The following is a 23,094-nucleotide window of genomic DNA, read 5'->3' as shown; positions in this document are numbered from 1 at the left end:
CCTTGGGGCAAGGAAATGGGGTGGGATTGGGAGGGAAAGTCAGTACTGAGGAAGATAAACACAGGGACCCATCCAGAGTGAACTCTTCACCTGAGAGCAGTGGACAAAACCCCAGAATGCATACAAACCCTGGAGCAGAAAAAAACATGTATTTGGCAGAGGAACCACAGTGGATGCTGAATGTAGCCTGTTCACTGTTGCTCCGTGGACATTGTTCCTGGTGGCACAACATATGGAGAGGGCAAAGACATGAGACATAAGATGGTCCTCTCTGCCATGGACCCTTTTGGAGGTGGGCTGTGAGGAGCAGAACCCGGGAAGCGGGAGGGATAGGCAGGACTAGGTGGAGGAGGCAGGACAAGGTGGAGGAGACGGTTACCTGGGTGTGGTGTGGAGGACAAAGAGTAGGTTCCTTGGCCAAAGCTATCTGGATATAGACAGTGTATTTGTTTCCTGTTGTTGTTGTTGTTGTAACAAATTATCAGAAACTCATTGGTGGAAATAACACAAACTTATTATCTCACAGTTCTGGAGGTTAGAGTTAGAAAGGGGTATCGCTGGGCTAAAATCAAGGTGTGGGCAGGGCTGCGTTTCTTCTGGAGGCTCTAGGGCAGAATTCACTTCCTTGCATTTTGCAGCTTTTGGAGACCACCTACCTTCCTTGGCTCACAGGTTCTGTTCTCTCTTCTTCACAGATGACAACAGTGGTCAGGGTCTTCTTGCCTGACGTCACTCAGACCTCCCCTCTACCTCCTTCCTCCACATTTAGGGACCCTTGGGATTGTGTTGAGCCCACCTAGATAACGTAGGGTAATTTCCCAATTTTAAGGGCAGCTGATTAACAGGCTTATTTTTTTCTGCAGCTTTAATTTAATTTAATTTTCCTTTGCCATGTAGCATAACCTGAGCCCACCACAGATGGTAGTAGGGATGATGAGGTAGGGGGATCAGAGGAATAAGGAGGCGAGAACAAAGTCATTAGAAAGCTTCTGTGTGTTCTTGAGCAAAGGAAGGCAACGCTTTACCAAGTGACTGGGGATAACTTGATTCTCAGGGTTAATAATGTGAGATCATTTTCCAGATTCAGAACAATGGAGCCATGTTATGTCTGAGGTCTTGCAGACCATAACACGTTATTGTTCTCTGTGGAAGGCAGCGTGCCAACCTGCAGGAGGCCGTGGCTGGTGCCAGAGTGAGGGGCCCCAGCCCTCGGGGATGCCCAGGTCAGCTGGAAGCTGGGGACTGCCCAAGAGGCTGGATAGGTCATGACATTTTGGCAGTGAAGCATCGATTGCCACCGAGTGTCTCCTTAGCCCTGAATGGTGAGGCTGCCCTTTCCAAGGAGATCTGGAGAGTAAGGAGGTCGATGGGTGGGACAAGCCCTTAGGGCAGACTCAAACCGGTTGGGTTCCTGGACTGCTGAGGAGAGAAGTAGGGCATGGTGGGGGAGGAGGGGTCATCGTGAATGGAGCTTTTGTTCATTCCTTGGCACATACCCTGTCTGGGAAGGCTGATGGATAAGTGGAGAACACTCAGGCCTCATAGATACAAAGAGTCAGGAAGTCCCACCTTGTGGGGGCATCATGGTGTTGATGGCTCTACTGATGCTTCGAGAATTTCTGCATGAGCAGGGCTTGGGGCTTAAAGACTGTGATCTGATTGCAAAGAGGTAATGGCACAGCAGACTGGTCTCAGAGCTGGTGTGCAGAGAAGCACGCTGTTTTCATTTAGGTGGTATGTTTATTTGAGGAGGCTTTGGTGTGTGGGCTGCCGATGGAGATCACGGAGGTGTTTGGCTCCTCAGGTGCTTGGCTTGTGTGCTGGTTGAGAACATGGGCTCTAGGAACAGCCAGACTGGGGATCCAATCTCAGGTTTGACACTTACTAGCTGTATGACCTTAGACAAGACACAATTAGTTTCTGAGGTTCAGAAAACAGGGATGATAATAGCCTTATTACCCATGGTAACGCAAGTAGTAAATAAAACAATGCACGTTCAATCTTAGCACAAGTTCAGGCACACCGTGAGACTCTGATAGCTATTTATTTCAAAGAAGAGCTGGAGGAAATCAGACCCAATGTCACCAAAAGAAATGAGGCCACATATCTGAGTGAGATGGGGTTCATCTCTTTTCTGAGTGGGGTGGTCCCATTGAAGGAGTTGGTCTACTCCCTATGAGTCCACTTGGTAGCCCAGCCCATTCCAAAGACTCAAAAATGCCAAATAACCCTCAGGCTGGGTCGTCCCCTCTTATCCGTTCCTCTTTGTGGCCTCTGCTCATCCAGAGCAAAGTTCTGGGGGGCCCTGTCTTGGTATCCTTGTGTAGGGAGCTTCAAGGGTGGGAAAGATGAGCAATAGAAGGAAAAGCTGAAGCCCGAACAAAGACACTGGGCCACACATGCAGCATTGGATAAGTGGTTTTCAGACACAACTCAGCCATCTGGGATAGGCTGCTGCAGAGATATCTGGGCCTTTGCCCCGTGTCTGGTGCCAGGGACATAGGGAGAGGAGTGATAGTAGGTAATCCCTAAGATTCATCTCCCCAGGGACATGGTGTAGGATGACCCCAATCCACTGCAGTCTTGCCCCAGAGTCCCAGCTGCCTCACCCCAGGTTCTGGCAGTCCAGAGAGGGGAGGGGTATCCCCAAGGATCCACCCTTCTATCCCTAGTCAAGGTTAGAGTCTCCTCTCCCCCAAGACTGCTGCAGGATACTGACACATGCTGACTGCTGAATGGCATCTAAGGCCCCCTGTGTTTGCTGCCCTCACAGGCTGGCTGGAGACCAGAGCCACTGCCGAAGGCCTCCTCAGGTCAAGTCGGGGTCATGAGCCAACAACCTGAATGTCCATAATGGTGAAGACAAGGGCTTTTGGAATCATACCTGCCTGGGTTCTTATCTAGGCTCTGTCACTTACCAGCTACTTAACCTCTCTGGGCCTCAATTTCCTCATTTGTAAAATGAGGACAATAATAGGCCCACCTAATGAGGGTGTAAGAATTAAATGAGTTACTACATCCAGAACTGTGCCTGGCCTTCAGCCAGTGCTATATAAGTGTGCCTGTTGTTACTGTCTTCTACCACACCACAAAATGTACCCTGGGCACTGACTCAGCCCATGTTCTGGGTTGTTTGGGGATCATGGAAAGTCCGATTTCAGAGAGGCACCCAGCTAGCCATTGTCAGACACCCATTTGGAACAGACTGCCTGAGAGGCCTCTGGGTCTTTGCCTCATGTTTTGTGGCAGAGAAACCAAGACAGAGTCTGAGACAGAGACAGAGAGACAGAGACAAAGATAGAGGCAACACTCAGTGTAACAGCCCCTCTTAGCATGAAAGCCGGGCCCTGGGGTAGGGGTGTGAATGGATCCACCTGACTGGACAGCAGAGTTGAGGCTGAATGACCACAGGAACCCAGAGACTGGGTGGGATGAGGGACAAAGGAGCCCTTGGCAACTCCTCCAGAGGGTATGGATTTGAGGAGACAGCCAGCTGAGGGCATGATGTGGTTTAGACACAGGCCAACGCTCACATGTGATTCTCAATCCTTCTATTGGTGGGAAGAGGGATGGGAGAGGGGCAGGAAGAAAGGGGTTTCCATCAATTGCTCCTCTCCCCATCTGGCACCAGCACCCACAGCCTGGAAGGACCAAGCCTGTAACAGGCAGACACCTTGGCTAAAAGGGCCTTGGCACTGACTTTGGCTCACAGGCTAGTCTCCCTCCAGCCCTTGACGACCATCCACTGTCCCCAGGCGATGATATAGGTCACCGTCCTCAGCCTGGCAAGGAGATTGGGGAGACCCAGCCTTGTCCTCAGACCCTGGTTCTCCCCCACGGGCCTGTCCTCTTCACTGCTGCACCCCCACGGTGGCAGCCCAGTGCATGGTCCCCCACAACTGCTCAAAGCACTTGTGGTGAATGAAGAAATTAGTAAATGGTTGGTACAAGTGTTTTCCCAGTTGCCTGGGACACTGTGTCTCTCTTGGAAAAAGCTAACCTCTTTTCATGAGCACTCAACAGTGACTGTCAGTCCCAGCGGGTGGTGAGCAAGGCCCACAGTTTGTGTGCCTATGGGGTGTGAAGACAGGATCTGTGAACATGCAGAGGGTATGGCTGGGCTGGGCAGGAATCGGTGTGCCTCCAGGAATGTCCCAACGCCCAGTGTTTCCTGAAATGGCCCTGGGTTTTCTTCTCCCTCTTCCCCAACCTCATTGTCTGGGCCCACTCACTCCATATGATTATAGCTAGCTAGGTCACAGCTGGGAGCGGTGGTGGGGGGGTGGGGGTGGCAAATGGAAACCAGACTCTGTCCCCATGCCTTGCCCTAGGGCAGGACGAGGAGGCAGTGTACCAGGCAGAACCTCCAGAGGACAGCTCCAGCCTCTGTCTCCGCCTTCCCTCCCCTCCTGGCAGCTGTTGGGGCAGAGGAGGGGGGGGGGGGCGTGTGGGAAAGAGCAGGGAGAAAAGGGACAGGGCAGGTTAGGGATGCAAGAGAGTCTCCTTGCAGTCTCGGACCCAGTCAGGAGAGAAGCCTGCTATCAGCTAGTCGTGTCCCTGTCTCTCCTCCATAGAGAAGTTACTGCGGTTTTCCAGAGTACCAGGCACACTCACACCCACGTGTAAGGACCAAAGCAAATGCCAAGAAAGTGGTGAAAGCCCTTCTTTGCTTCTTCACCATTTCAGATGTACAGATGCCAAGTTCGTAGGACAGTGCCTTGCATGTGGGAAGGCCTACAGAAGTGTTTATTTAAAAAAATAAAAAATAAAACCACCCTCCATGAGAAAGCAAAGCACAGAGCGTTTTGCTGTATATCCTTTTTAAGTCCCTCTGACTAATTAAAGTATTTGTTGATTTCCAGCCCAGAGTTTCAATCAACCCAGGGGGATTTTCAAAGGCTTTGGTATGCCATTGGCAAAACACCCTTCAAATGAGCAAAGAGCATTCCCCAGGCTTGCAGGGGCCTGTCGGAGGGCAGCTCAGAGCTCAGTCCCACAGGCGCCCATCGCCTGCTCCCCAGGGCCCCCTGCATGTCTGCCCCACCCTTCCTGCCAACCCTAGCCAGCTCACAATCACAGCTCCAGCTCATGCAGTCCCCTTCCTACTGCCTGTGCAGACCCTGTTTTCTCCCAGCATCGCGGGGGGAACTGCAGTGCAAGGCTGGGCCCGGATGTCCAGGGTCTCAGCAGTTCCAGGGCTGCCTGAGGACCAAAACGGGGCCCACAGTGGGCGCACAGGCTTCTCCACCCATGCTGCAGCTCACAATTTGTGTGAAACCCTTGCACAGGAAGAGTCAACCCCAAGGGCCCACTCGTCACCATGACCCAAATAACAGCAACAGGGCCCTACCTCCAAAACCCACCTGAGCCAAGATGGAGCGCTTGCTTGTGGACATTCGCATCCCTACCCAGGTCTGTTTGCAGATGTGGGGGGTGACAGTCCCTGAGAGGTGGGGTGGCCCTTGCAGCAGCATGAGGAAGTGCGGGCACACGTGGCCACAGGAGGGAGGGGTGGGGTGTTGGGCTCCCCAGTCCTCTATGGCCCTGCAATCCTGAGAATCCAGCTGAGATCAAAGCTGGGACCCACAGTTGGGGTGCAGGCAGGATTCCGCTGACTTTGGGTGGAGGCAGGAAAATTCTTCCCTCAGTTCCTCCCTGAGGCAGGGCTTTGTGAGGAGGTGCTGGGGCTGGCACGAAGTCCCCATCCCGCCGGATCTGGTTCTGCGCTCCCAGATGGGGCTGCCAAACACTGCCCAGTGAATAGGATGATTCATGCCCCAACTATGGCTCCCCACTTTTTGTGCTGAACAGGCATGGGATAGAAAGTCTGCAAAAGCAAAGGCAAGAAGGACACTGCAACTTTCTCTTTCTCCCAGAGGGGGACGTGGAGGCTGGGGCAGGGTACAGGGGCTGCTAGTGAGCTCAGGTGCTCTCAGGGCTGGGGTGGTGGGACAGGAATGGAGCAAAGTCCACGGGATGAAGAGTCATGAGCTCTGTCCTCAGAGGCTGAAGGGGACAAGAGACCCACCTTCTGAACATGGACCTGGGGATAGACGCAGGTGGACAGGACTCTGGGACTTGGCACGGGGCAAGGGAGAGCCTCACACAAAGATCTGGGGAAGGAGTGGAAGGAGGAGATGCCTTATGCCTGTCAGTTCCATTCAAAAACTGTTTGCTGAGCACCTCCAGTGTGTAAGGCTGGGCAGATCGTGTGGTGGCAAGGTGAAGGTGAGCCAGGTGTGTTCCCTAACCCTGGGGAGTGTCCAGCTTGGGGAGACCTCGAGGGTGTGTGCAAACCATCTTCTGTTCCATGTATGTTCTACTCCTCATGTCTCTTCCACATTGCGGTGGGGCTCCACGGATGGGGCCCTGGGCTGGAATCGTGGGATTTAGCCTAGTCCTTGCCCGTGGACACCTGGACTTATGCTTCTCCCTGCCCGCTCTGTGGGGCATGTCCTGTTTAGGAAATGCTGCCCAGATGTGACGTCCCCTCACACCTCCGTGATGGAGGCTAGTGTGTTCTGCCTCCCTCTGCAGGGAGGCCAACAGGGCCATCCACTGCGGCACATTTAGCCCTGTATTTGTCGTCTGCTGATGGGAAAAGCTAAGAGACGTGTGCTGCCAATACTTGGTAACTCGCTCTGTGGGTGCCCAGCAGAGAAGCTTGGTGAGCTCCGCGTAATCCCTCTCTTCCTGCCAGGGTGAAATGCTAGCCGGCCTGGGACTCTCCCACACTGAGCTGCTCCTGGTGCCTGGCTCCCCCCTTATTTATAGCTTTCCGGGTCTGGCACAGCAGGAGGGGTTGCCTACCTGCTTAGGGGAGGGATCCCACAAAGCTTGGACCGAAAAGTGCTGCTTCCCCCACCCTCCCCCACCCCAAGTCAGGCACCCAAACTCTCCCTGCCACAGTTACTCGCCACCCACACACCCTTGGTCCCTGGCATTGAATCCGAGGTTGGCACACTCTAGAGATTCTCAGACTGGCCAGAATGCATTCCTGTTCCACCGAGGCCTTCTTTTTCCTCAACAAAGCCCAGAGGAGGAGGGATGGGGAGAAGAGAATGCTCCAGTGTCTCAGGAGGGGTGGGGCTGCCCTGAGGGCAGCGGAGACTGTACCCAGAACCTGTGTGGGGCGGGGTGGGGGTGGGAGTGGGTGCATACCCTGATGGTGATCTCCCTAGACACCCGCTGTCCGCTTGGGCCTGCTCTATCAGCTGCTGGGAGTAGTCCCCCAGTATGTCTCCGGGTCCCCAAGACATTCACATCCGTTCCCCAAGAGGCAACAATGTGTGAAATTGGCGAGCTCAGTAAAATTAATCTCTGAGAGTCTCAGGAATTCTCCAGGCAGGGGAGGCAACCCAAACCTCATTGCCCAAGACCTGTGAGGCGAGCTCTGGCCATCGGTCTGTCTGTCTGGATTTACCTGTCCACTGCTTGCTCATCACAGCCCTCTGGTGAACGAGCACATCTTAGCTGATTCCCAGCAGCTCAGAGTTATTTTCCCACAGCTCCGGCTTCCCTGTAGCGAACTAGAGATTCTTGAGCCTGGGCTGGGTCCTCCTTCCTTTACTCCTGCGAATGTAGCCCCTCAGCCCTGAGGCTCTCAGTCCATCCCCGACTTCCAGCCCCAGCCCAGGGGTGCCCCCCACCCTGCCCCAGCTCTTAATCACCCAGTGCTGTGCTGACTCAGAGTCCTGCTTCTATTTGGAGGAGGCCGAGAGGTGATCCCACTCAGGTCTGCGGCCAAAAGGAAGGGTGTGGTTTAAGATAGACACTTGCTAAGCCTAAGCAGACCCCCTCTGCTCCATGCGGTGCCACAGCCCCCCTGGACAAGCACAGCAGAGGGGGCTTGCAGGGGTCCTGTCTAAAGTGACTGTGGCAGACAGCTATGCCTGCCCCCCCCCACCCCAAATCTGCTCCGCCTGGCCTATCTGGCAGGACAATCCATAGCCGTGGGATTCCATTTTCTGTTCCCCTGGCCCTCAAGGAAACTTTGGGCTGGCGCTTAGAGAAACCACAGTAGTCCCCGCTGCTTGCAACGGGGTGGTTCGCCGTTATAACAGGCCGACAGATTCTCAACATGTTCCTGATGAGATTAGAAGCTCCTGCAGGTATGTGTTTGTGGCAGCCTTCAGCCTGTATCAACAGATACGATGACTCATTTCTTCCCTAGTGGAATAACTGAGGGCTTGCTGGAACACACCTGGGGGCTGAGGGGAGGGGGACGGGCAGAGCAGCTCCCTCTGAAGAGAGACGTGCCTGCCAGGCTGAGTCTAGGGACCTCTTGTGAGGGATTGCATGGGCCCCTTGGGTTTGCTAAGCCCTCATGGGGTCCTGCCCAGGCCGAAGAGCAAGGGGAAAGGTCAAAGCCACAGAAAATCTCGAATCAGGAGGAGCTATGGAGCGACAGGCCTGCCCCTGCAGGCGCAAAGAGGTCTAGACCAGGGGCTGAGGACACCCTACATTCTCTGTTTCTGGAGCCTGGGGCTTGGGGAGCCTTTCTGGTGCAGACGTTGCCAGAGAACCTGCCCTGTGGGCTCTGGGATGCTAACTTGGCCTCCCCCAAGAAAGCAAATTGTGCAGCAAAGGACAGAAGTCTATTTTCCCCTCCAGCACGTAGCTGAGCTCTGAGGCCACAGATGCCCTTCCAACTGCCCAAATCCCTGCAGCAACCTCCTGCCTAAAAGAGTAAAAAAAGCAGTTCCCTGCCAGTGGGGACTCACTTTCCTCCAGTTCGTGAACTGTGTACACCGTGCTGAGACGGTTGACAGTATCCCTGGTCCTGTAAGCACCCCTTAGGATAGCGGCCAAATGCCCTCCTACTTTCTGGTGCCCTTCTTGGTGCTCACAGCCCCGGGCCCCCATGGCGAAGAGAGACTGGCTGGCAGCATCGCCAGCTTTCTGCCAAGACATCAGCGCTGCAAGGCAAGGTTATTCCTAACTGAGCACAGCCTGCCAGGAAGCAAGCGTTTGCACCCCACACCACTGTGCAGGTGTGACGGTGAGCTCACAGCTGCCCCCCAGGCATGCCCAGCCCACTTCATCATTCACAGCTCGACAGTTCTCCCGCCCAACCCTGTCCTAGAGGATAAAAAGGGGGGATTGAAGTTCCTGGGTAACAGAGCAGCCTTCTGCGTCCTGCTGAGCTCTGTTCTCGTCAGCACTTCCCGACCCCTAGTGCCCGGTACTCTTGCTCCGCCAGGAACAAGCCATCATGTCTCGCCAGTCGAGTGTATCCTTCCGGAGTGGGGGCGGCCGTAGCTTTAGCGCTGCCTCTGCCATTACCCCGTCTGTCTCCCGCACCAGTTTCACCTCCGTGTCCCGGTCCGGGGGTGGCGGTGGCGGCTTCGGCAGGGTCAGCCTAGGGGGTGCTTGTGGAGCAGGTGGCTATGGCAGCCGGAGCCTCTACAACCTGGGAGGCTCCAAGAGGATCTCCATCAGCACTAGTGGTGGCAGCTTCAGGAACCGATTTGGTGCAGGTGCTGGAGGCGGCTATGGCTTCGGAGGTGGAGCCGGGAGTGGATTTGGTTTTGGCGGCGGAGCCGGTGGCGGCTTTGGGCTCGGTGGCGGCGCTGGCTTTGGAGGTGGCTTTGGTGGCCCTGGCTTCCCTGTGTGCCCCCCCGGAGGCATCCAAGAGGTCACCGTCAACCAGAGTCTCCTGACTCCCCTCAACCTGCAAATCGACCCCACCATCCAGCGGGTGAGGACTGAGGAGCGGGAGCAGATCAAGACCCTCAACAACAAGTTCGCCTCCTTCATCGACAAGGTGAGCCGGGGTCCTTTTTGAAAAAAACAATATGAGTGTATATATAAATGCCAAAGAAAGGGGGAAGAAGGGAGGTTTTCTGACTTTGTGCAAATACCTGCATAGGTGTCTGTTATGGTTTTTTCTGTGTGCTGGATTTGTGGCCCATTTTCTTAGACTGGCAGCATAGAAGAGCGGGTCTTATTGCTTCTATTTCTTCGCTCTTCAGAGATTACCCCGAAAGGGCTCCTTGATTCCTGCGGGACAGAGAGATGAATTCTATGCCTCACGTAACAGGGCTGATTGAATAGAAAAGTAGATGAGTTCATCGGGCAGTCATCTGAGTACCTTCACAGCCACCCCTGCACCAGGCCATGCACCACCCAGCTGTGCCCACGGTGCAGGCTGTGTGTCCTGTCTCCCATAGAACAGTGAGGTTGGGCACCTCACTCTGGACCTCCCCTCCTGGGGCCCAGGGCCAGGCATGGCGGTGCCTGGTGAGGTGGGGGGGAGGGCAGCATGAAATGGGAGGAAAACTGGTGAATTGACCATCGAGACACGAAATTCAAGTTTCTCCACCTTCACACTCTGCCTTCTCCAGGTGCGGTTCCTGGAACAACAGAACAAGGTCCTGGACACCAAGTGGACTCTGCTCCAGGAGCAGGGCACCAAGACCGTGAGGCAGAACCTGGAGCCCTTGTTTGAGCAGTACATCAACAACCTCAGGAGACAGCTAGACAGCATCCTGGGGGAGAGGGGCCGCCTGGACTCAGAGCTGAGGAACATGCAGGACCTGGTGGAGGACTTCAAGAACAAGTGCGTTGTGGGGAGCAGAGATGGGGCGGGTGGTGTCTTCTTGGCACCAGATGCACTTCATAACCAGACTGCCTGCCACTTATGCTTTCCCCACGGGCTAGATGTATATACCTTTCTATGGACACCTGAAGTACTAGGGAAAAAATCCAGCCCATGTTTAGAAAGTACCAGGCCCAAGTTCAGTCCATTGGTAAGGCACTTAGCCACCAGCCAAAGCAGCAAGCTCAGTGCCCTTGGTACCACCTGGCGAAATAAACATCATGTAATCCTTGCTCTTTGGGGCTTTTCTTCCCAGGACACTGGAAGGATACAACATGGGCTTTCTGATGGGTGGCCCCCAAAGCAGGAACTGAGGACATAACCCAACATAAGTGGCTCAAATAATTTCTTTAGTCCTTGTGAACAAGCAGCTGGGTTGGTAGTTTTTGGTTTGTTTTTTCACAAGGCCATGAAAGCTGAAAAAAAAAAAAAGCAGTAGGGAAATTGACTAGAGGTGGAGTTGGGGAGAAACAGCACAGCTTCTTTCCAGGAATATTCCTGATACCACTGAATTGTAGCAATAATATAAAGATTATCTGGTAGGCAGTTACAGAAAAACCGATATCCTTATGGGTGAGGACCTTGCCCAGGGGTTCAGACTACCAGTGCTCCCCCACTCTCTGCCCTCATGATGCAAGAAGACCCTTCCTAGAGGGAAAGCAGGCTCACAGTTGTCTTCATGCAGTAAAGACCCCAGGCCTTACCTGTCCCTCATCTCCTGATCAGCACTTCCCATCCTTTTTACTACCAGGTATGAAGATGAAATCAACAAGCGTACCACTGCTGAGAATGAGTTTGTGATGCTGAAGAAGGTGCGTGGGTAGAAGACAGCCTATAGCCTATGGCTATGCTGTCTTATGGTGTCATTCATTTATGTCAGGGTAAAAATCGGGTGTGGTGCCAACCATCCCTGTTTCTCTAGGATGTGGATGCTGCCTACATGAATAAGGTGGAGCTAGAGGCCAAGGTCGATGCCCTAATGGACGAGATCAACTTCATGAAGATGTTCTTTGAGGCGGTAGGAAATGCCCCCTATTTGGGACCCAGGGACATGGGGGACATCACCAAAAATTAGGGGCTCCAGGATTGACCTCAGTGATTCCTAGGCTGTGGACACATCTCTGTCTCTCCTTCCCCCTTGGTACTACTCACACTTTGTTACTTATGAAGCCAACACTTTAAAAAAAGAAAGTCAAATTTAAAGCAAAAGACCTCTTCAACAGTCATTTTGCAGAGTGAGGTTTAGAGTGAGTTATTAGAGGTACAAGTATTCTTTTTCTGGCCACCTCCCCTTGCAGGAGTGCCACCCCCTCTCTGTTTTCTCCCAGCATGCAGACCACACAGCTAGATTCTTTTAAAATAAAGTATGACCCAAGAAGATGTGAGTCTGAGAAGTTACATGATGCGGGTTTATTGGAGGTTCAGAGTTGTTAAAGTTTTTTTTTAAGTAGATGGAGTAATGATTTGGATTGTTTATTAACTTATCTAAATTTTTGATGTAGGTGTTTTATTTCTTTTCTCAAGCTGACATACCACAATGAATGGAAGTTTTGAATGGACCTGATATTAATGCTGACTTCAAATCTCCCCACAGGAGCTGTCCCAGATGCAGACACATGTCTCAGACACTTCTGTGGTCCTGTCCATGGACAACAACCGGAACCTGGACCTGGACAGCATCATCTCTGAGGTCAAAGCCCAATATGAGGAGATTGCTAACCGCAGTCGGACAGAAGCTGAGTCCTGGTACCAGACCAAGGTGGGTGCTGTGGTGAATATATCCTGAGTGAGGGGATGGACACATGTCTAGGATTCCAGGTCATTGACAAAATGCTAAGGGTGGGGCTTCTGAAACCTGCTGAGGCCTCTTTGCATGACTTATGGGAACAATTATGCATGTATTTTCCATATAAATTCAAGAACCTTAAGGAGAATCTCATTCTGAATCCCACACCTATGTCTCTATGAAAGCAAAGGCGCTAAAGGGAAAATGATCTAAGACCAGGTCCACCTGGACAAAGCTGAAACTAGCACCAGGGCCCAGACAACTACACTACTTGCCACCTTGGTAGCTCCTACCTGTGAGCTTTGGGAAAATGTTTCCGCCCTCATATGATTGGGATCTTTCCTCTTTTCTGGTGGCATCAGTATGAAGAGCTGCAGCAGACAGCAGGCCGGCACGGGGATGATCTCCGCAACACCAAGCAAGAGATCTCTGAGATGAACCGGATGATCCAGAGGCTTAGAGCTGAGATTGACAATGTCAAGAAGCAGGTAGGGAGAGGTTGGGAGACCTCTGTTTGGTTTTGTTTTACTTTTTATAAACACACACACACACACACACACACACACACACACGCACACAGAACTGGGAGAAGTACCAGCATTTCAATGTTCTACAATCCACAATGACCAGGACAAATGTACTGGCTTCTCCCTGGAATCTCAGAATGAGATACCTCAGGCCTAGCTCAGCTACTAAAGAGTCCCCACTCTCTTCTTTCCCTCCGTAGTGTGCCAATCTGCAGAACGCCATTGCTGATGCTGAGCAACGCGGGGAGCTGGCCCTCAAGGACGCCAAGCACAAGCTGGCTGAGCTGGAGGATGCTCTGCAAAAGGCCAAGCAGGACATGGCCCGGCTGCTCAGGGAGTACCAGGAGCTCATGAACACCAAGCTGGCCCTGGATGTGGAGATTGCCACCTACAGGAAGCTGCTGGAGGGCGAGGAGTGCAGGTGGGCAACATAATGACTCACTTCACAAGCTCAGGATGGCCTCACATTTGATAATATGAAGCTTCTCCTCCACTACGGGGTGTAAATCACACAAACAAGTGACCACTGTCTTGTGCATGATAATTTTTCTTCACTAATCCAGTTTCAATCTGACACCGAGGCATACAGCTGACCTATACAATGTTTCTGACCCTGTTCCCAGCATCAGATTCCTCTCTTTCTTTTTTTTTTTAAATTTTTTTTTAATGTTTATTTATTTTTGAGACAGAGAGAGACAGGGCATGAACGGGGGAGGGGCAGAGAGAGAGGGAGACACAGAATCAGAAGCAGGCTCCAGGCTCTGAGCCATCAGCCCAGAGCCTGACGCGGGGCTCGAACTCACGGACCGCGAGATCGTGACCTGAGCTGAAGTCGGACGCTTAACCGACTGAGCCACCCAGGCGCCCCTGATTCCTCTCTTTCAAACAGCTAAGCAACTCAACAAATATCTTCCTCATTCTTCAAGTATCTTTTCTTCAGGAAGCGTTTCATGATTACTCCAGCTGACTTGAATTCACTTGCATTTGGATTCTCAAACTACCCCGTTTTCTGCAATCTTCGGACACTATCCACTGTGTCCTTCCTGTTAGAAGTATTTCTGTCCATGCCAAGTCCCCTCAGAGAATGTCAGCTCCTACCAGGCCAAAACTGCTTCATATATATTCATATTTCCCACAGCCTCTTACTCATAGTTTCTGTATAATGGGTGGAGGAGAATGTGAATTACAATCTTCCTCCCATAACCTGTTTTTAGGTCAACACCTCTTCATTGGAAGTCACTCTAGAGGGCTATCTCTTTCTCTGATTTAAGCAGCTTTTGGGCATGCAGTCTCCTTGTTTGTAAAACAAGCTCTAAACATGACTATGGGAATTATCCACATGGACTACTACTGTCTTTTGGGGAGTTTAAAACTCTGACTTTAGTTTTTCTCCTTTTAGACTGAGTGGAGAAGGAGTTGGACCAGTCAACATCTGTAAGTAAAGTTGAACAGACATTAACAATGATGATAACGTGGGGTATTTTGCACCAAGTCAAAATCCTACTATTTCTAGATACTAGTAACTCCCATCCCAATATATGATGTATTTAATACACTTAGTGGGAAGCAGGTGGTAGAGGGGAAAGAACACAGACTGAGACATGAACCAACATGGCACATGTCTTGTTTCTTAAAGGGTATGGCCCTATATCCTACACATCTCGTAACCTTTCCCTGTTGTTGTCCTTACCTGCTGAAGACTTAGCACCATCCCTTGCCTTCTATGCTCACCAACTGTGTGTTAGGGACTTAACTAAATGGATTAGTTCTGGGCCTTCATTTGCTACTTTGTGAAAGGGGCCAGGTACAGTGCTAACATTAGCAGTATCAAATAATTTGGACGTGTAGGATCAATCAAGCCAGCTGGTCTTACCAAGTTCTCTCCCCTTTCTCTGCAGCTGTCATCACAAACAGCGTGTCCTCTGGCTACGGAGGCGGCAGTGGCTTTGGCAGTGGCCTTGGTGGAGGTCTTGGCGGTGGTCTTGGCGGTGGTCTTGGCGGTGGTCTTGGAGGAGGTGGCGGTGGGAGCTACTACTCCAGCAGCAGTGGAGGCGTTGGCCTCGGTGGTGGGCTCAGTGTGGGGGGCTCTGGCTTCAGTGCAGGCAGTGGCCGAAGCCTGGGGGTGGGCTTTGGCAGTGGTGGGGGCAGCAGCTCCAGTGTCAAGTTTGTCTCCACCACCTCTTCTTCCCGGAAGAGCTTCAAGAGCTAAGAGCCTGCCGCAAGTCACTGCCTCTCAAGTGCAGCCACCAGACCTGTGGTGACCGCCTCTTCCAGGTGGTTGCCAAGCCAAAATTTTTCTTTTTCTGGAGCGTAGTCTAGAGCAAGCATATTGCAGTACTGCATTCTTTGGTTTCTGGAAGGGTCCACTCCCCAGTCTCTAGTCTCCCATGTCATGATTCTATGTTCTGCTTCAAATCAGCCTCTAGGTCTCTATAGCATGGTCCTTGATGTGAGAAGAATCCAAAGTTTTCTGGTATCTAAATCTTTCAGAACAGGGTCCCCATCCTAAGCCCAAATTTTGTTCTTGTTCTGACTACCTCCAGAGTGTGTTCAAATAAAAAATGCTTTTATAATATAAGCTGTCGTGCAGAATTGTTTTTTCAAGGCTTACAACCAGCTTAGAGACCCCATGAGGGGCAGTCTGTCCAGATGTGATTGGCTCCTCTGATGATTCATGGGGAGAATGGAATGACCTTGAAGGCAAAGTGGCCATCATGAGTGGTCCAGAGACTGCAAGAGGCAGAAGAGGAGGTTGCTAAAGCCTCTAAAATGAAGGAGTCTCTGAAGGGCATAAATGGTAATGTCCATTGTATTGCAATTTGGACAGATTTTAGAGCCTTTTGTTGGGAGGGGCCTGATTCAGGGTGGGCTGATTTGTAAGTAATAGCAGAAATGGGCTTAAGTGAGATTTGTAAATAAGGAATATGTTGCCTTCAGAACTCAAAAAAGCCTAAAAGACATTAGGCCTGTTCTAGTATTGTAGGTGCTAAAAGGGTCAATAGCTATTTCTTGACAGTGTCCATGTGGCCTTTGTATTACCAGATAATTTGAAGTATTTAACTGAGATGGCAGGAACTTGCACTATGTGTGGAGCAGTGGCCCATCCTCTTTTTTTTGTGAGCTGCTTCGTATTTGCATGTCCTGAATGCATGTGTCCAGTGATTTTTTCAGAGGAGGATTCATCAGTGTAATATCATACTTGTGCTCCTAGAGAAAGTCACATACATTTAAGGTCTTGCCTGCAAAGATTGTGTGCAATGCAGGGTTAAGGAGGCATTCCCTGAGCATCTGAGTTAAAGATGTGTTGTCCCCCTTCAGGGGTGAAGGCAAACTGTGAATGAAAGGCTGTGGGAATGGGTATTGAACAGAATATTGTTGGCCAAATCCATGAAAGCAAAGTCTTTACCAGTTGCTGATTGGATAGAGTCAGCAATTTCATTAATATTAGTAGGGGGCCTTAATGGGTGTGGCCATGACATTAAGGTTGTGGTAATCCACTATGGGGTAACTTTATTCTTTCCAACTTTAAAACCAAGCCAAATTGGATTTTTGAATGGAGAACGAGTAAGCATAATCCCTCTTCTCTAAACAGATCCCATATAATGGTTTTCACTCTTTGAAGGACTTGTTCTAATTTACATTGGAGCATAGAGGGGAAGGTCTATGGAGCCCCATTTTGTCAAGCCAATGTGTAAGTGTCAAGGGCTTAATTTAATTTTAGTTTGTTTGAATGTGCATGACCACTGTGAGATGTTTTACGGGGCTATAGATGAAATTTAGGCAAGTCAGTAGCTCTGATTAATTAACGTGAGGCATGCCTATCTGTTCTCTATTTTGGGTTCAATAACTCTCCCATGATTACAGGGGTACCTTGTTTAAATTTAGTGAGATATGAGGCATAAGTGTAATTTGACTTCCAGTATGGATTAAGGTCATGAAGATTTGCCAATTAGTGTATTTCAGATGTTAAAGCTAATTTAGAACCTACATGATAGAGGCACAAAGCCAATCCATGCCCTTTTTAAAAATCTTTTTTGGGAATCCTCTTGCACTGTTGGTGGGAATGCAAATTGGTGCAGCCACTCTGGAAAACATAAAAACAGAAAAAATTAATCAAAAAATTAAAAATAGACCTACCCTATGACCCAGCAGTAGCACTGCTAGGAATTTACCCAAGGGATATAGGAGTACTGATGCATAGGGGCACTTGTACCCCAATGTTTATAGCAGCACTCTCAACAATAGCCAGATTATGGAAAGAGCCTAAATGTCCATCAACTGATGAATGGATAAATTGTGGTTTATATACACAATGGAGTACTACGTGGCAATGAGAAAGAATGAAATATGGCCCTTTGTAGCAACGTGGATGGAACTGGAGAGTGTCATGCTAAGTGAAATAAGCCATACAGAGAAAGACAGATACCATATGTTTTCACTCTTGTGTGGATCCTGAGAAACTTAACAGAAACCCATGGGGGAGGGGAAGGAAAAAAAAAAGAGGTTAGAGTGGGAGAGAGCCAAAGCATAAGAGACTCTTAAAAACTGAGAACAAACTGAGGGTTGATGGGGGGTGGGAGGGAGGGGAGGGTGGGTGATGGGTATTGAGGAGGGCACCTCTTGGGATGAGCACTGGGTGTTGTATGGAAACCAATTTGACAATAAATTTCGTATATTGAAAAAAAAATTTTTTTTAAATTAAAAAAATCTTTTTGATGCATAAATTCTCTTAGTAAGTTTTGAATTTCCAATGGCATCAGATTGTGTTTCAGTTCTTTGTTTCTTCCCTGTTTCCAGATTTCTTTCTTACATTCCATTCTTTCTTTCATCTTCTACTTCTTTTGCTTTTTCTTCTTCTCTCTCTCCCTCCCTCCCTCCCTCCCTCCCTCCCTCCTTCCCTCCCTCCCTTCCTTCCTCCCTCCTTCCCTCCTTCCCTCCCTCCCTTCCTTCCTGCCTTCCTTCCTTCCTTCCCTCCCTCCCTCCTTTCCTCCTTCTTTTTCTTTCTCCCTCCCATTCTCTCTCTCTCTTTTTCTTCACTGTGCTTATTCGATGTACTTGGGGGAGAGGGATTTTTTCTCTACCTTCCTCATGTCTATAAATTTATTCCTCCAGAGGGGATTCCCTCATGGAAATAGTTGAATCACAGTTGTGTCACAGCTATAACATATGTGTGTACCCCTATATGGACCTAAGGATGAGGACCTTTTTTGGCAATAAGGTCATGGGAAGCAGCAACATCAGCAAAGGCATTTTGCAGGGTCCTAGTAAACCATCTGCCTTTCAGAGTCTGGCCTCAGCATGCCATATAGTAACTGTTCTTTCTCCACATGGGTGATCACCTGATGGGACCATATATTGCACAGGTCCTTGATGGGACCATATATTGATCTTTCCCTTGAGCACTTCACAGAATGGAGACTAATACCTGCTTGAGACACACACTAATGATCACAGGGTAAGAGTCATTCCCTTAATGTTAGTGTCAGTCATTGTTTATGGGAGAATTGAGAACACAATTCAATATGAGACACACAGATAAGTCTGAGCTGAGTGCATGACCTAATGCCATTTTAAGGAGGTCATCCCCAGTCCCATACTCCTGTCTTTAAATGATGATTATTGAAACTTCTTCATAGGTCAGTTAAGTCTATAACAGATGCCTAGAACTCAGTAGATGTAACACAAAGCAATACAGCTCAAAGTGCAAGTCTGAAAACAGGCAGCAACACAACTCAAAGAACCACTAGATAAAATGCAATAGCTCAAACTGTATGGTTACAAGTAGATGGCAGAGCTATACTGCGAGACAAAGCAAGAAAAGAAGGACCTCAGTGGTAACAGTCATCATCTAGACATCCTGCTCACAGTACCAATTATTATAGCCACCCTACCGAGGCAGGATGGATCTCCACTCAAAATTTGATTCAACTATTGATACTTATGACAATACACATACACACCAGGATGGCATGAAAATATATTACTCACATAATAAGGCTTTCTGAGGGAGAGAAGGGAAGGCTTCCTAAACTGGCTCAAATATGGCTTGAAAGAGCAAGGAATGGAGATGGAGTAGGGTTTTTATGGTGGCTAAGCGTTATGCCAGGCTGAGGATTCCCACATATGGCTTGAAGTTCCCACTAGTCACAAAAAAGGGAAGGAACATCAAGACTTCTTTCTTATCAGTTTTCTCAGATGTGGGAAAAGGGGAAGAGGGATGTATAGGGGGCTTAGAAGCTGTCAAAGGTCATTATAGTAAGGGTGGCTCAACATTTAAAAAACCCACCACAATTATATAATGTATAACATTAACATTAACAGAATAAAAAGAGAAATCAAATGGTCTCCTTTGCCCCATGAACATATACAAAACAGACAGCAAATGTTATACTTAATACTGAATGATCAAAACTTTCTCATTGACACTAGGAAGGAGACAAGGATAGCTATGATCACCACAATTATTCAACATTATACTGGTGATCATAGCCAGTGCAATAAGGCAAGACAAGGAAATAAACATCTTAAATATTGGAGTGAAAAACAACAACAAAAACAACACTAACACCAACACTGCACTTATTCGCATATTACATGGTTATATATGCAGAAAATCAAAAGATTCTTCAAGCTATTAGAATTAATGAGTGAATTTATCAAGGTTACCAGAAAATTAATATAAAATCAATTGTATTTCTATATATTAGCAAGAAACAATTAGAAAACAAAATTTAGAAGATCCCATTTTTAGTAGCATCAAAAATATCTGTTACATAAGAATAAAGATATGCAAAACTTATACACAGAAAACTACAAAACCTTATTGAAAATGACTAAAAACTAATAAAGCAAGGTATATACAGTATTCATGGATTGGAAAACTCATTATTGTAAATGTGTCAATTTACCCTAATTTAACTATGGATTCAAAATCAACAATAGTGAAATTATGGAAAGAGCACAAATGTCCATCAACTGATGAATGGATAAAGAAGATGTGAGATATATATATATATGTGTGTGTGTGTGTGTGTGTGTGTGCGCGCGCGCGCGCAATGGAATACTACTCAGCAATGAAAAAGAATGAAATCTTGCCATTTGCAACAACATGGATAGAACTAGAGGGTATTATGCTAAGAGAAATAAGTCATTCAGAGAAAGACAGATATCTTATGACTTCACTCATATGTGGAATTTGAGAAACACAACAGATGAACAAATGGGAATGCAAAGGAAAATAAGATAAAAACAGAGAGGGAGGCAAACCATAAAAGACTCTTAAATACAGAAAACAAACTGAGGGTTTCTGGAAGGAAGGTGGGTAGAGGGATGGGTTAAATGGGTGATGGGCACTAAGGAGGGCACTTTTGGGGAAGAGCACTGGGTTTCGTATGTAAGAGATGAATCACTGGGTTCTACTCCTGAAACCAAGACTACACTGTATGTTAACTAACTTGAATTTAAATAAAACAAACAAACAAAAAACAAAGCAATTTCAATCAAATTTCAGCTGGTATTTTGGGGAAATTGATAAACCTATTCTAAAATTTGTATGGAAATGAAAAAATCTAAAATAGTAAAAAAAAAAACCTGAAAAAGACAAAATTCTTATAGTTCCAGATATTGAGACTTTTATAAAAATATACTAAATAAGAGTGTAGTGTTGTGAAAATGACTGAAAAATGGACCAGTGGAACAATATATGGAATCTAGAAACAAACCACATAGGGACTCACTTGATTTAGGACAATGTTGCCATTGCAGTGCAATCAGGAAAGAGTGGTTTTGCACAACAAATACTACAAAGTCAGTTGACTCTCCATATGGCAAAAAAAATGTATCATGAGTCTTAATTCAGATCATAAACAAAACTCAATTTTAGCTGTATTATATTGTCCTATATGTGAAAGAGAAAATGATTGTTTGTTTATTTATTTATTTATTTAAAATGTTTGTTTATTTATTTTGAGGGGGGGAGAATGCAAGCAGGGAGAGGGGCAGAGAGAAGAGGAGATAAAGGGATAAATTCCCCAAGAAGATATTACAATCCTTAATGTGTATGCACCCAACAACAGAGCATCAAAATACATGAAGCAAAAACTGATAAATGACACAGAGAAACAGATGACTCTACTATTGTAGTTGTTGACTTTAACAACCCTCTATTATTAATTGAGAGATCTAGTAGGCAGAAAATCAGTAAGGACATAATTGAACTCAATAGCACCATCAGTCATCTGGATATAATTGACATCTATCAAATACTTCATCCAACAGCAGCAGAATACACATTCTTCTCAAGCTTACATGAAACATTGGCAGGATAGAAAGAATAGAAATCATACAATCTATGCTTTCAAACCACAGTGGAAGTAAATCAGAAATGAATGACAGAAAAATAACTGAAAAATCCCCAATTATGAGGAAATTAAACAACGCACTTCTAAATAACACAAAAGTCAAAGAAGAAATATCAGGAGAAATTTTAAAAATAATTTGAACTAAGTGAAAATAAAAATACAACTTACAAAATTTGTGGGATGCTGCAAAAGCAGTGCATAGAAAGAAATCTATAGAACTGAATGCATACATTAGAAAAGAAGAACCATCTAAAAATCAATAATCTAAGCTTCTACCTGTAGAAAGTAGAAAAAGAAGAGCAAATTAATTTCAAAATAAGCAGAAGAAAATAAATAATAAAAACTATAGCAGAAATAAATGAAGTAAAAGCAACAAATTAATACAAAAAAACTCAATGAAACCAAAATCTCGTTCTTTGAAAAGTTCAATAAAATTAATATGCTCCAGCCAGCCTAACTAAGGAGAAAAAAAAGAGAAAAGACACAAGTTACTAATATCAGAAATGAATGAGTGGACATCACTATGAATCCCATGGACATTAAAAAGATAATAAAAGAATACTATGAACAACCCTATGTCCACAAATTTTATAACCCAGATGAAATGGACCAATTTCTTGAAAGACACAACCTGCCAAAATTCACATAAGAAGAAATAGACAATGTCAATAAGCATCTACCTATTAAAGTAACTGAATCAACAATTCATAATCTTCCAAAATAAAAACATCAGGCCCAGATGGGTTCACTAGTGAATTCTATGAAACTTTTAAGGAAGAAATTATACCAATTCTCCACAGTGTCTTCCAGTAGAAAGAAGCAGAAAGAATACTTCCTAACTCATTCTATGAGGCCAGCATTGTCTTCATATCAAAACCAGACAAAGACATTACAAAATAGGAAAACTATAAATCAAAATCTCTCATAAACATGGATTCAAAAATCCTCAGAAAAATATTAACAAGTTGGATTATAACAAAAAGAATTATAGACCATAAGCAAGTGGGACTTATTCTAGATATGTAAGGCTGGATAATTATCCAAAAATCAAGGACTGTAATTCATCACATCAACAGACTATAGAAGAAAATCACATGATAATGTCAGTAGATGCAGAAAAAGCATTTGACAGAATCCTCCACCATTTAAGATTAAAAACTCTCAGCAAGCTAGAAATAGAGAGTAACTTCCTCAACTTGATAAAGAACATCTACAAAAAATCTACAAGTAACATCACAGTTAATGGTGAGAAACTAGAAGCTTTTCCACTAAGATCAGGAACAAGGCAAAGATGTCCCTTCTCACCACTCCTTTTCAACATTGCACTGGAGTTCCTAGCTAATGTAATAAGACAAGAAAAGCAAATAAAAGGTATATAGACTAGGAAGAAATGAAACTATCTTTGTTCACAGGAGACTTAATTGTTTATGTGAAAATTCAAATGAACTGACAAAAAATAATCCTGGAATTAATAAGTGATTATAGAAAGATTGCAGGATATGCAATGAATAACTGAAATTTGAAATGAAAAACCAAACTCCATTTACATTAGCACCTCCAAAACTGAACTACTTAGGAATAAATCTAGCAAAATGTATACAAGATCTATATGAGGAAAACTACAAAATTCTAATGAACAAAGTCAAAAAACTAAATAAATGAAGAGACATTCCATGTTCATGAATAGAAAGACTCAAAAATTTCAAGGTATCAGTTCTTCCTAACCTAATGTATAGATTCAATGAAATCTCAATCAAAATCACAAGTCATTTTTGGATATTGACAAACTGATTCTAAAGTTTACGTGAAGAGGCAAAAGAA

General features: G+C 46.9%; 1 protein-coding gene across 1 annotated transcript; it reads left to right on the top strand.

The window, feature by feature from the left end:
* The first annotated feature begins 9,132 nt into the window (after positions 1 to 9,132).
* KRT5 (keratin 5) lies at positions 9,133 to 15,441 on the top strand. Its single transcript, XM_042944554.1, has 9 exons — positions 9,133 to 9,766; positions 10,347 to 10,561; positions 11,352 to 11,412; positions 11,523 to 11,618; positions 12,195 to 12,359; positions 12,749 to 12,874; positions 13,114 to 13,334; positions 14,313 to 14,347; positions 14,812 to 15,441. Exons 1-9 carry the CDS (start codon positions 9,215 to 9,217, stop codon positions 15,120 to 15,122), a joined length of 1,782 nt encoding a protein of 593 aa, XP_042800488.1. The 5' UTR covers positions 9,133 to 9,214; the 3' UTR covers positions 15,123 to 15,441.
* Positions 15,442 to 23,094: the final 7,653 nt, after the last annotated feature.

Source organism: Panthera leo, chromosome B4, assembly GCF_018350215.1.
Source record: "Panthera leo isolate Ple1 chromosome B4, P.leo_Ple1_pat1.1, whole genome shotgun sequence".
NCBI classification, from domain to species: domain Eukaryota; kingdom Metazoa; phylum Chordata; class Mammalia; order Carnivora; family Felidae; genus Panthera; species Panthera leo.
The sequence above is the reverse complement of the archived record's forward strand: the minus strand, read 5'-3'. Positions and strand labels throughout refer to the sequence as shown.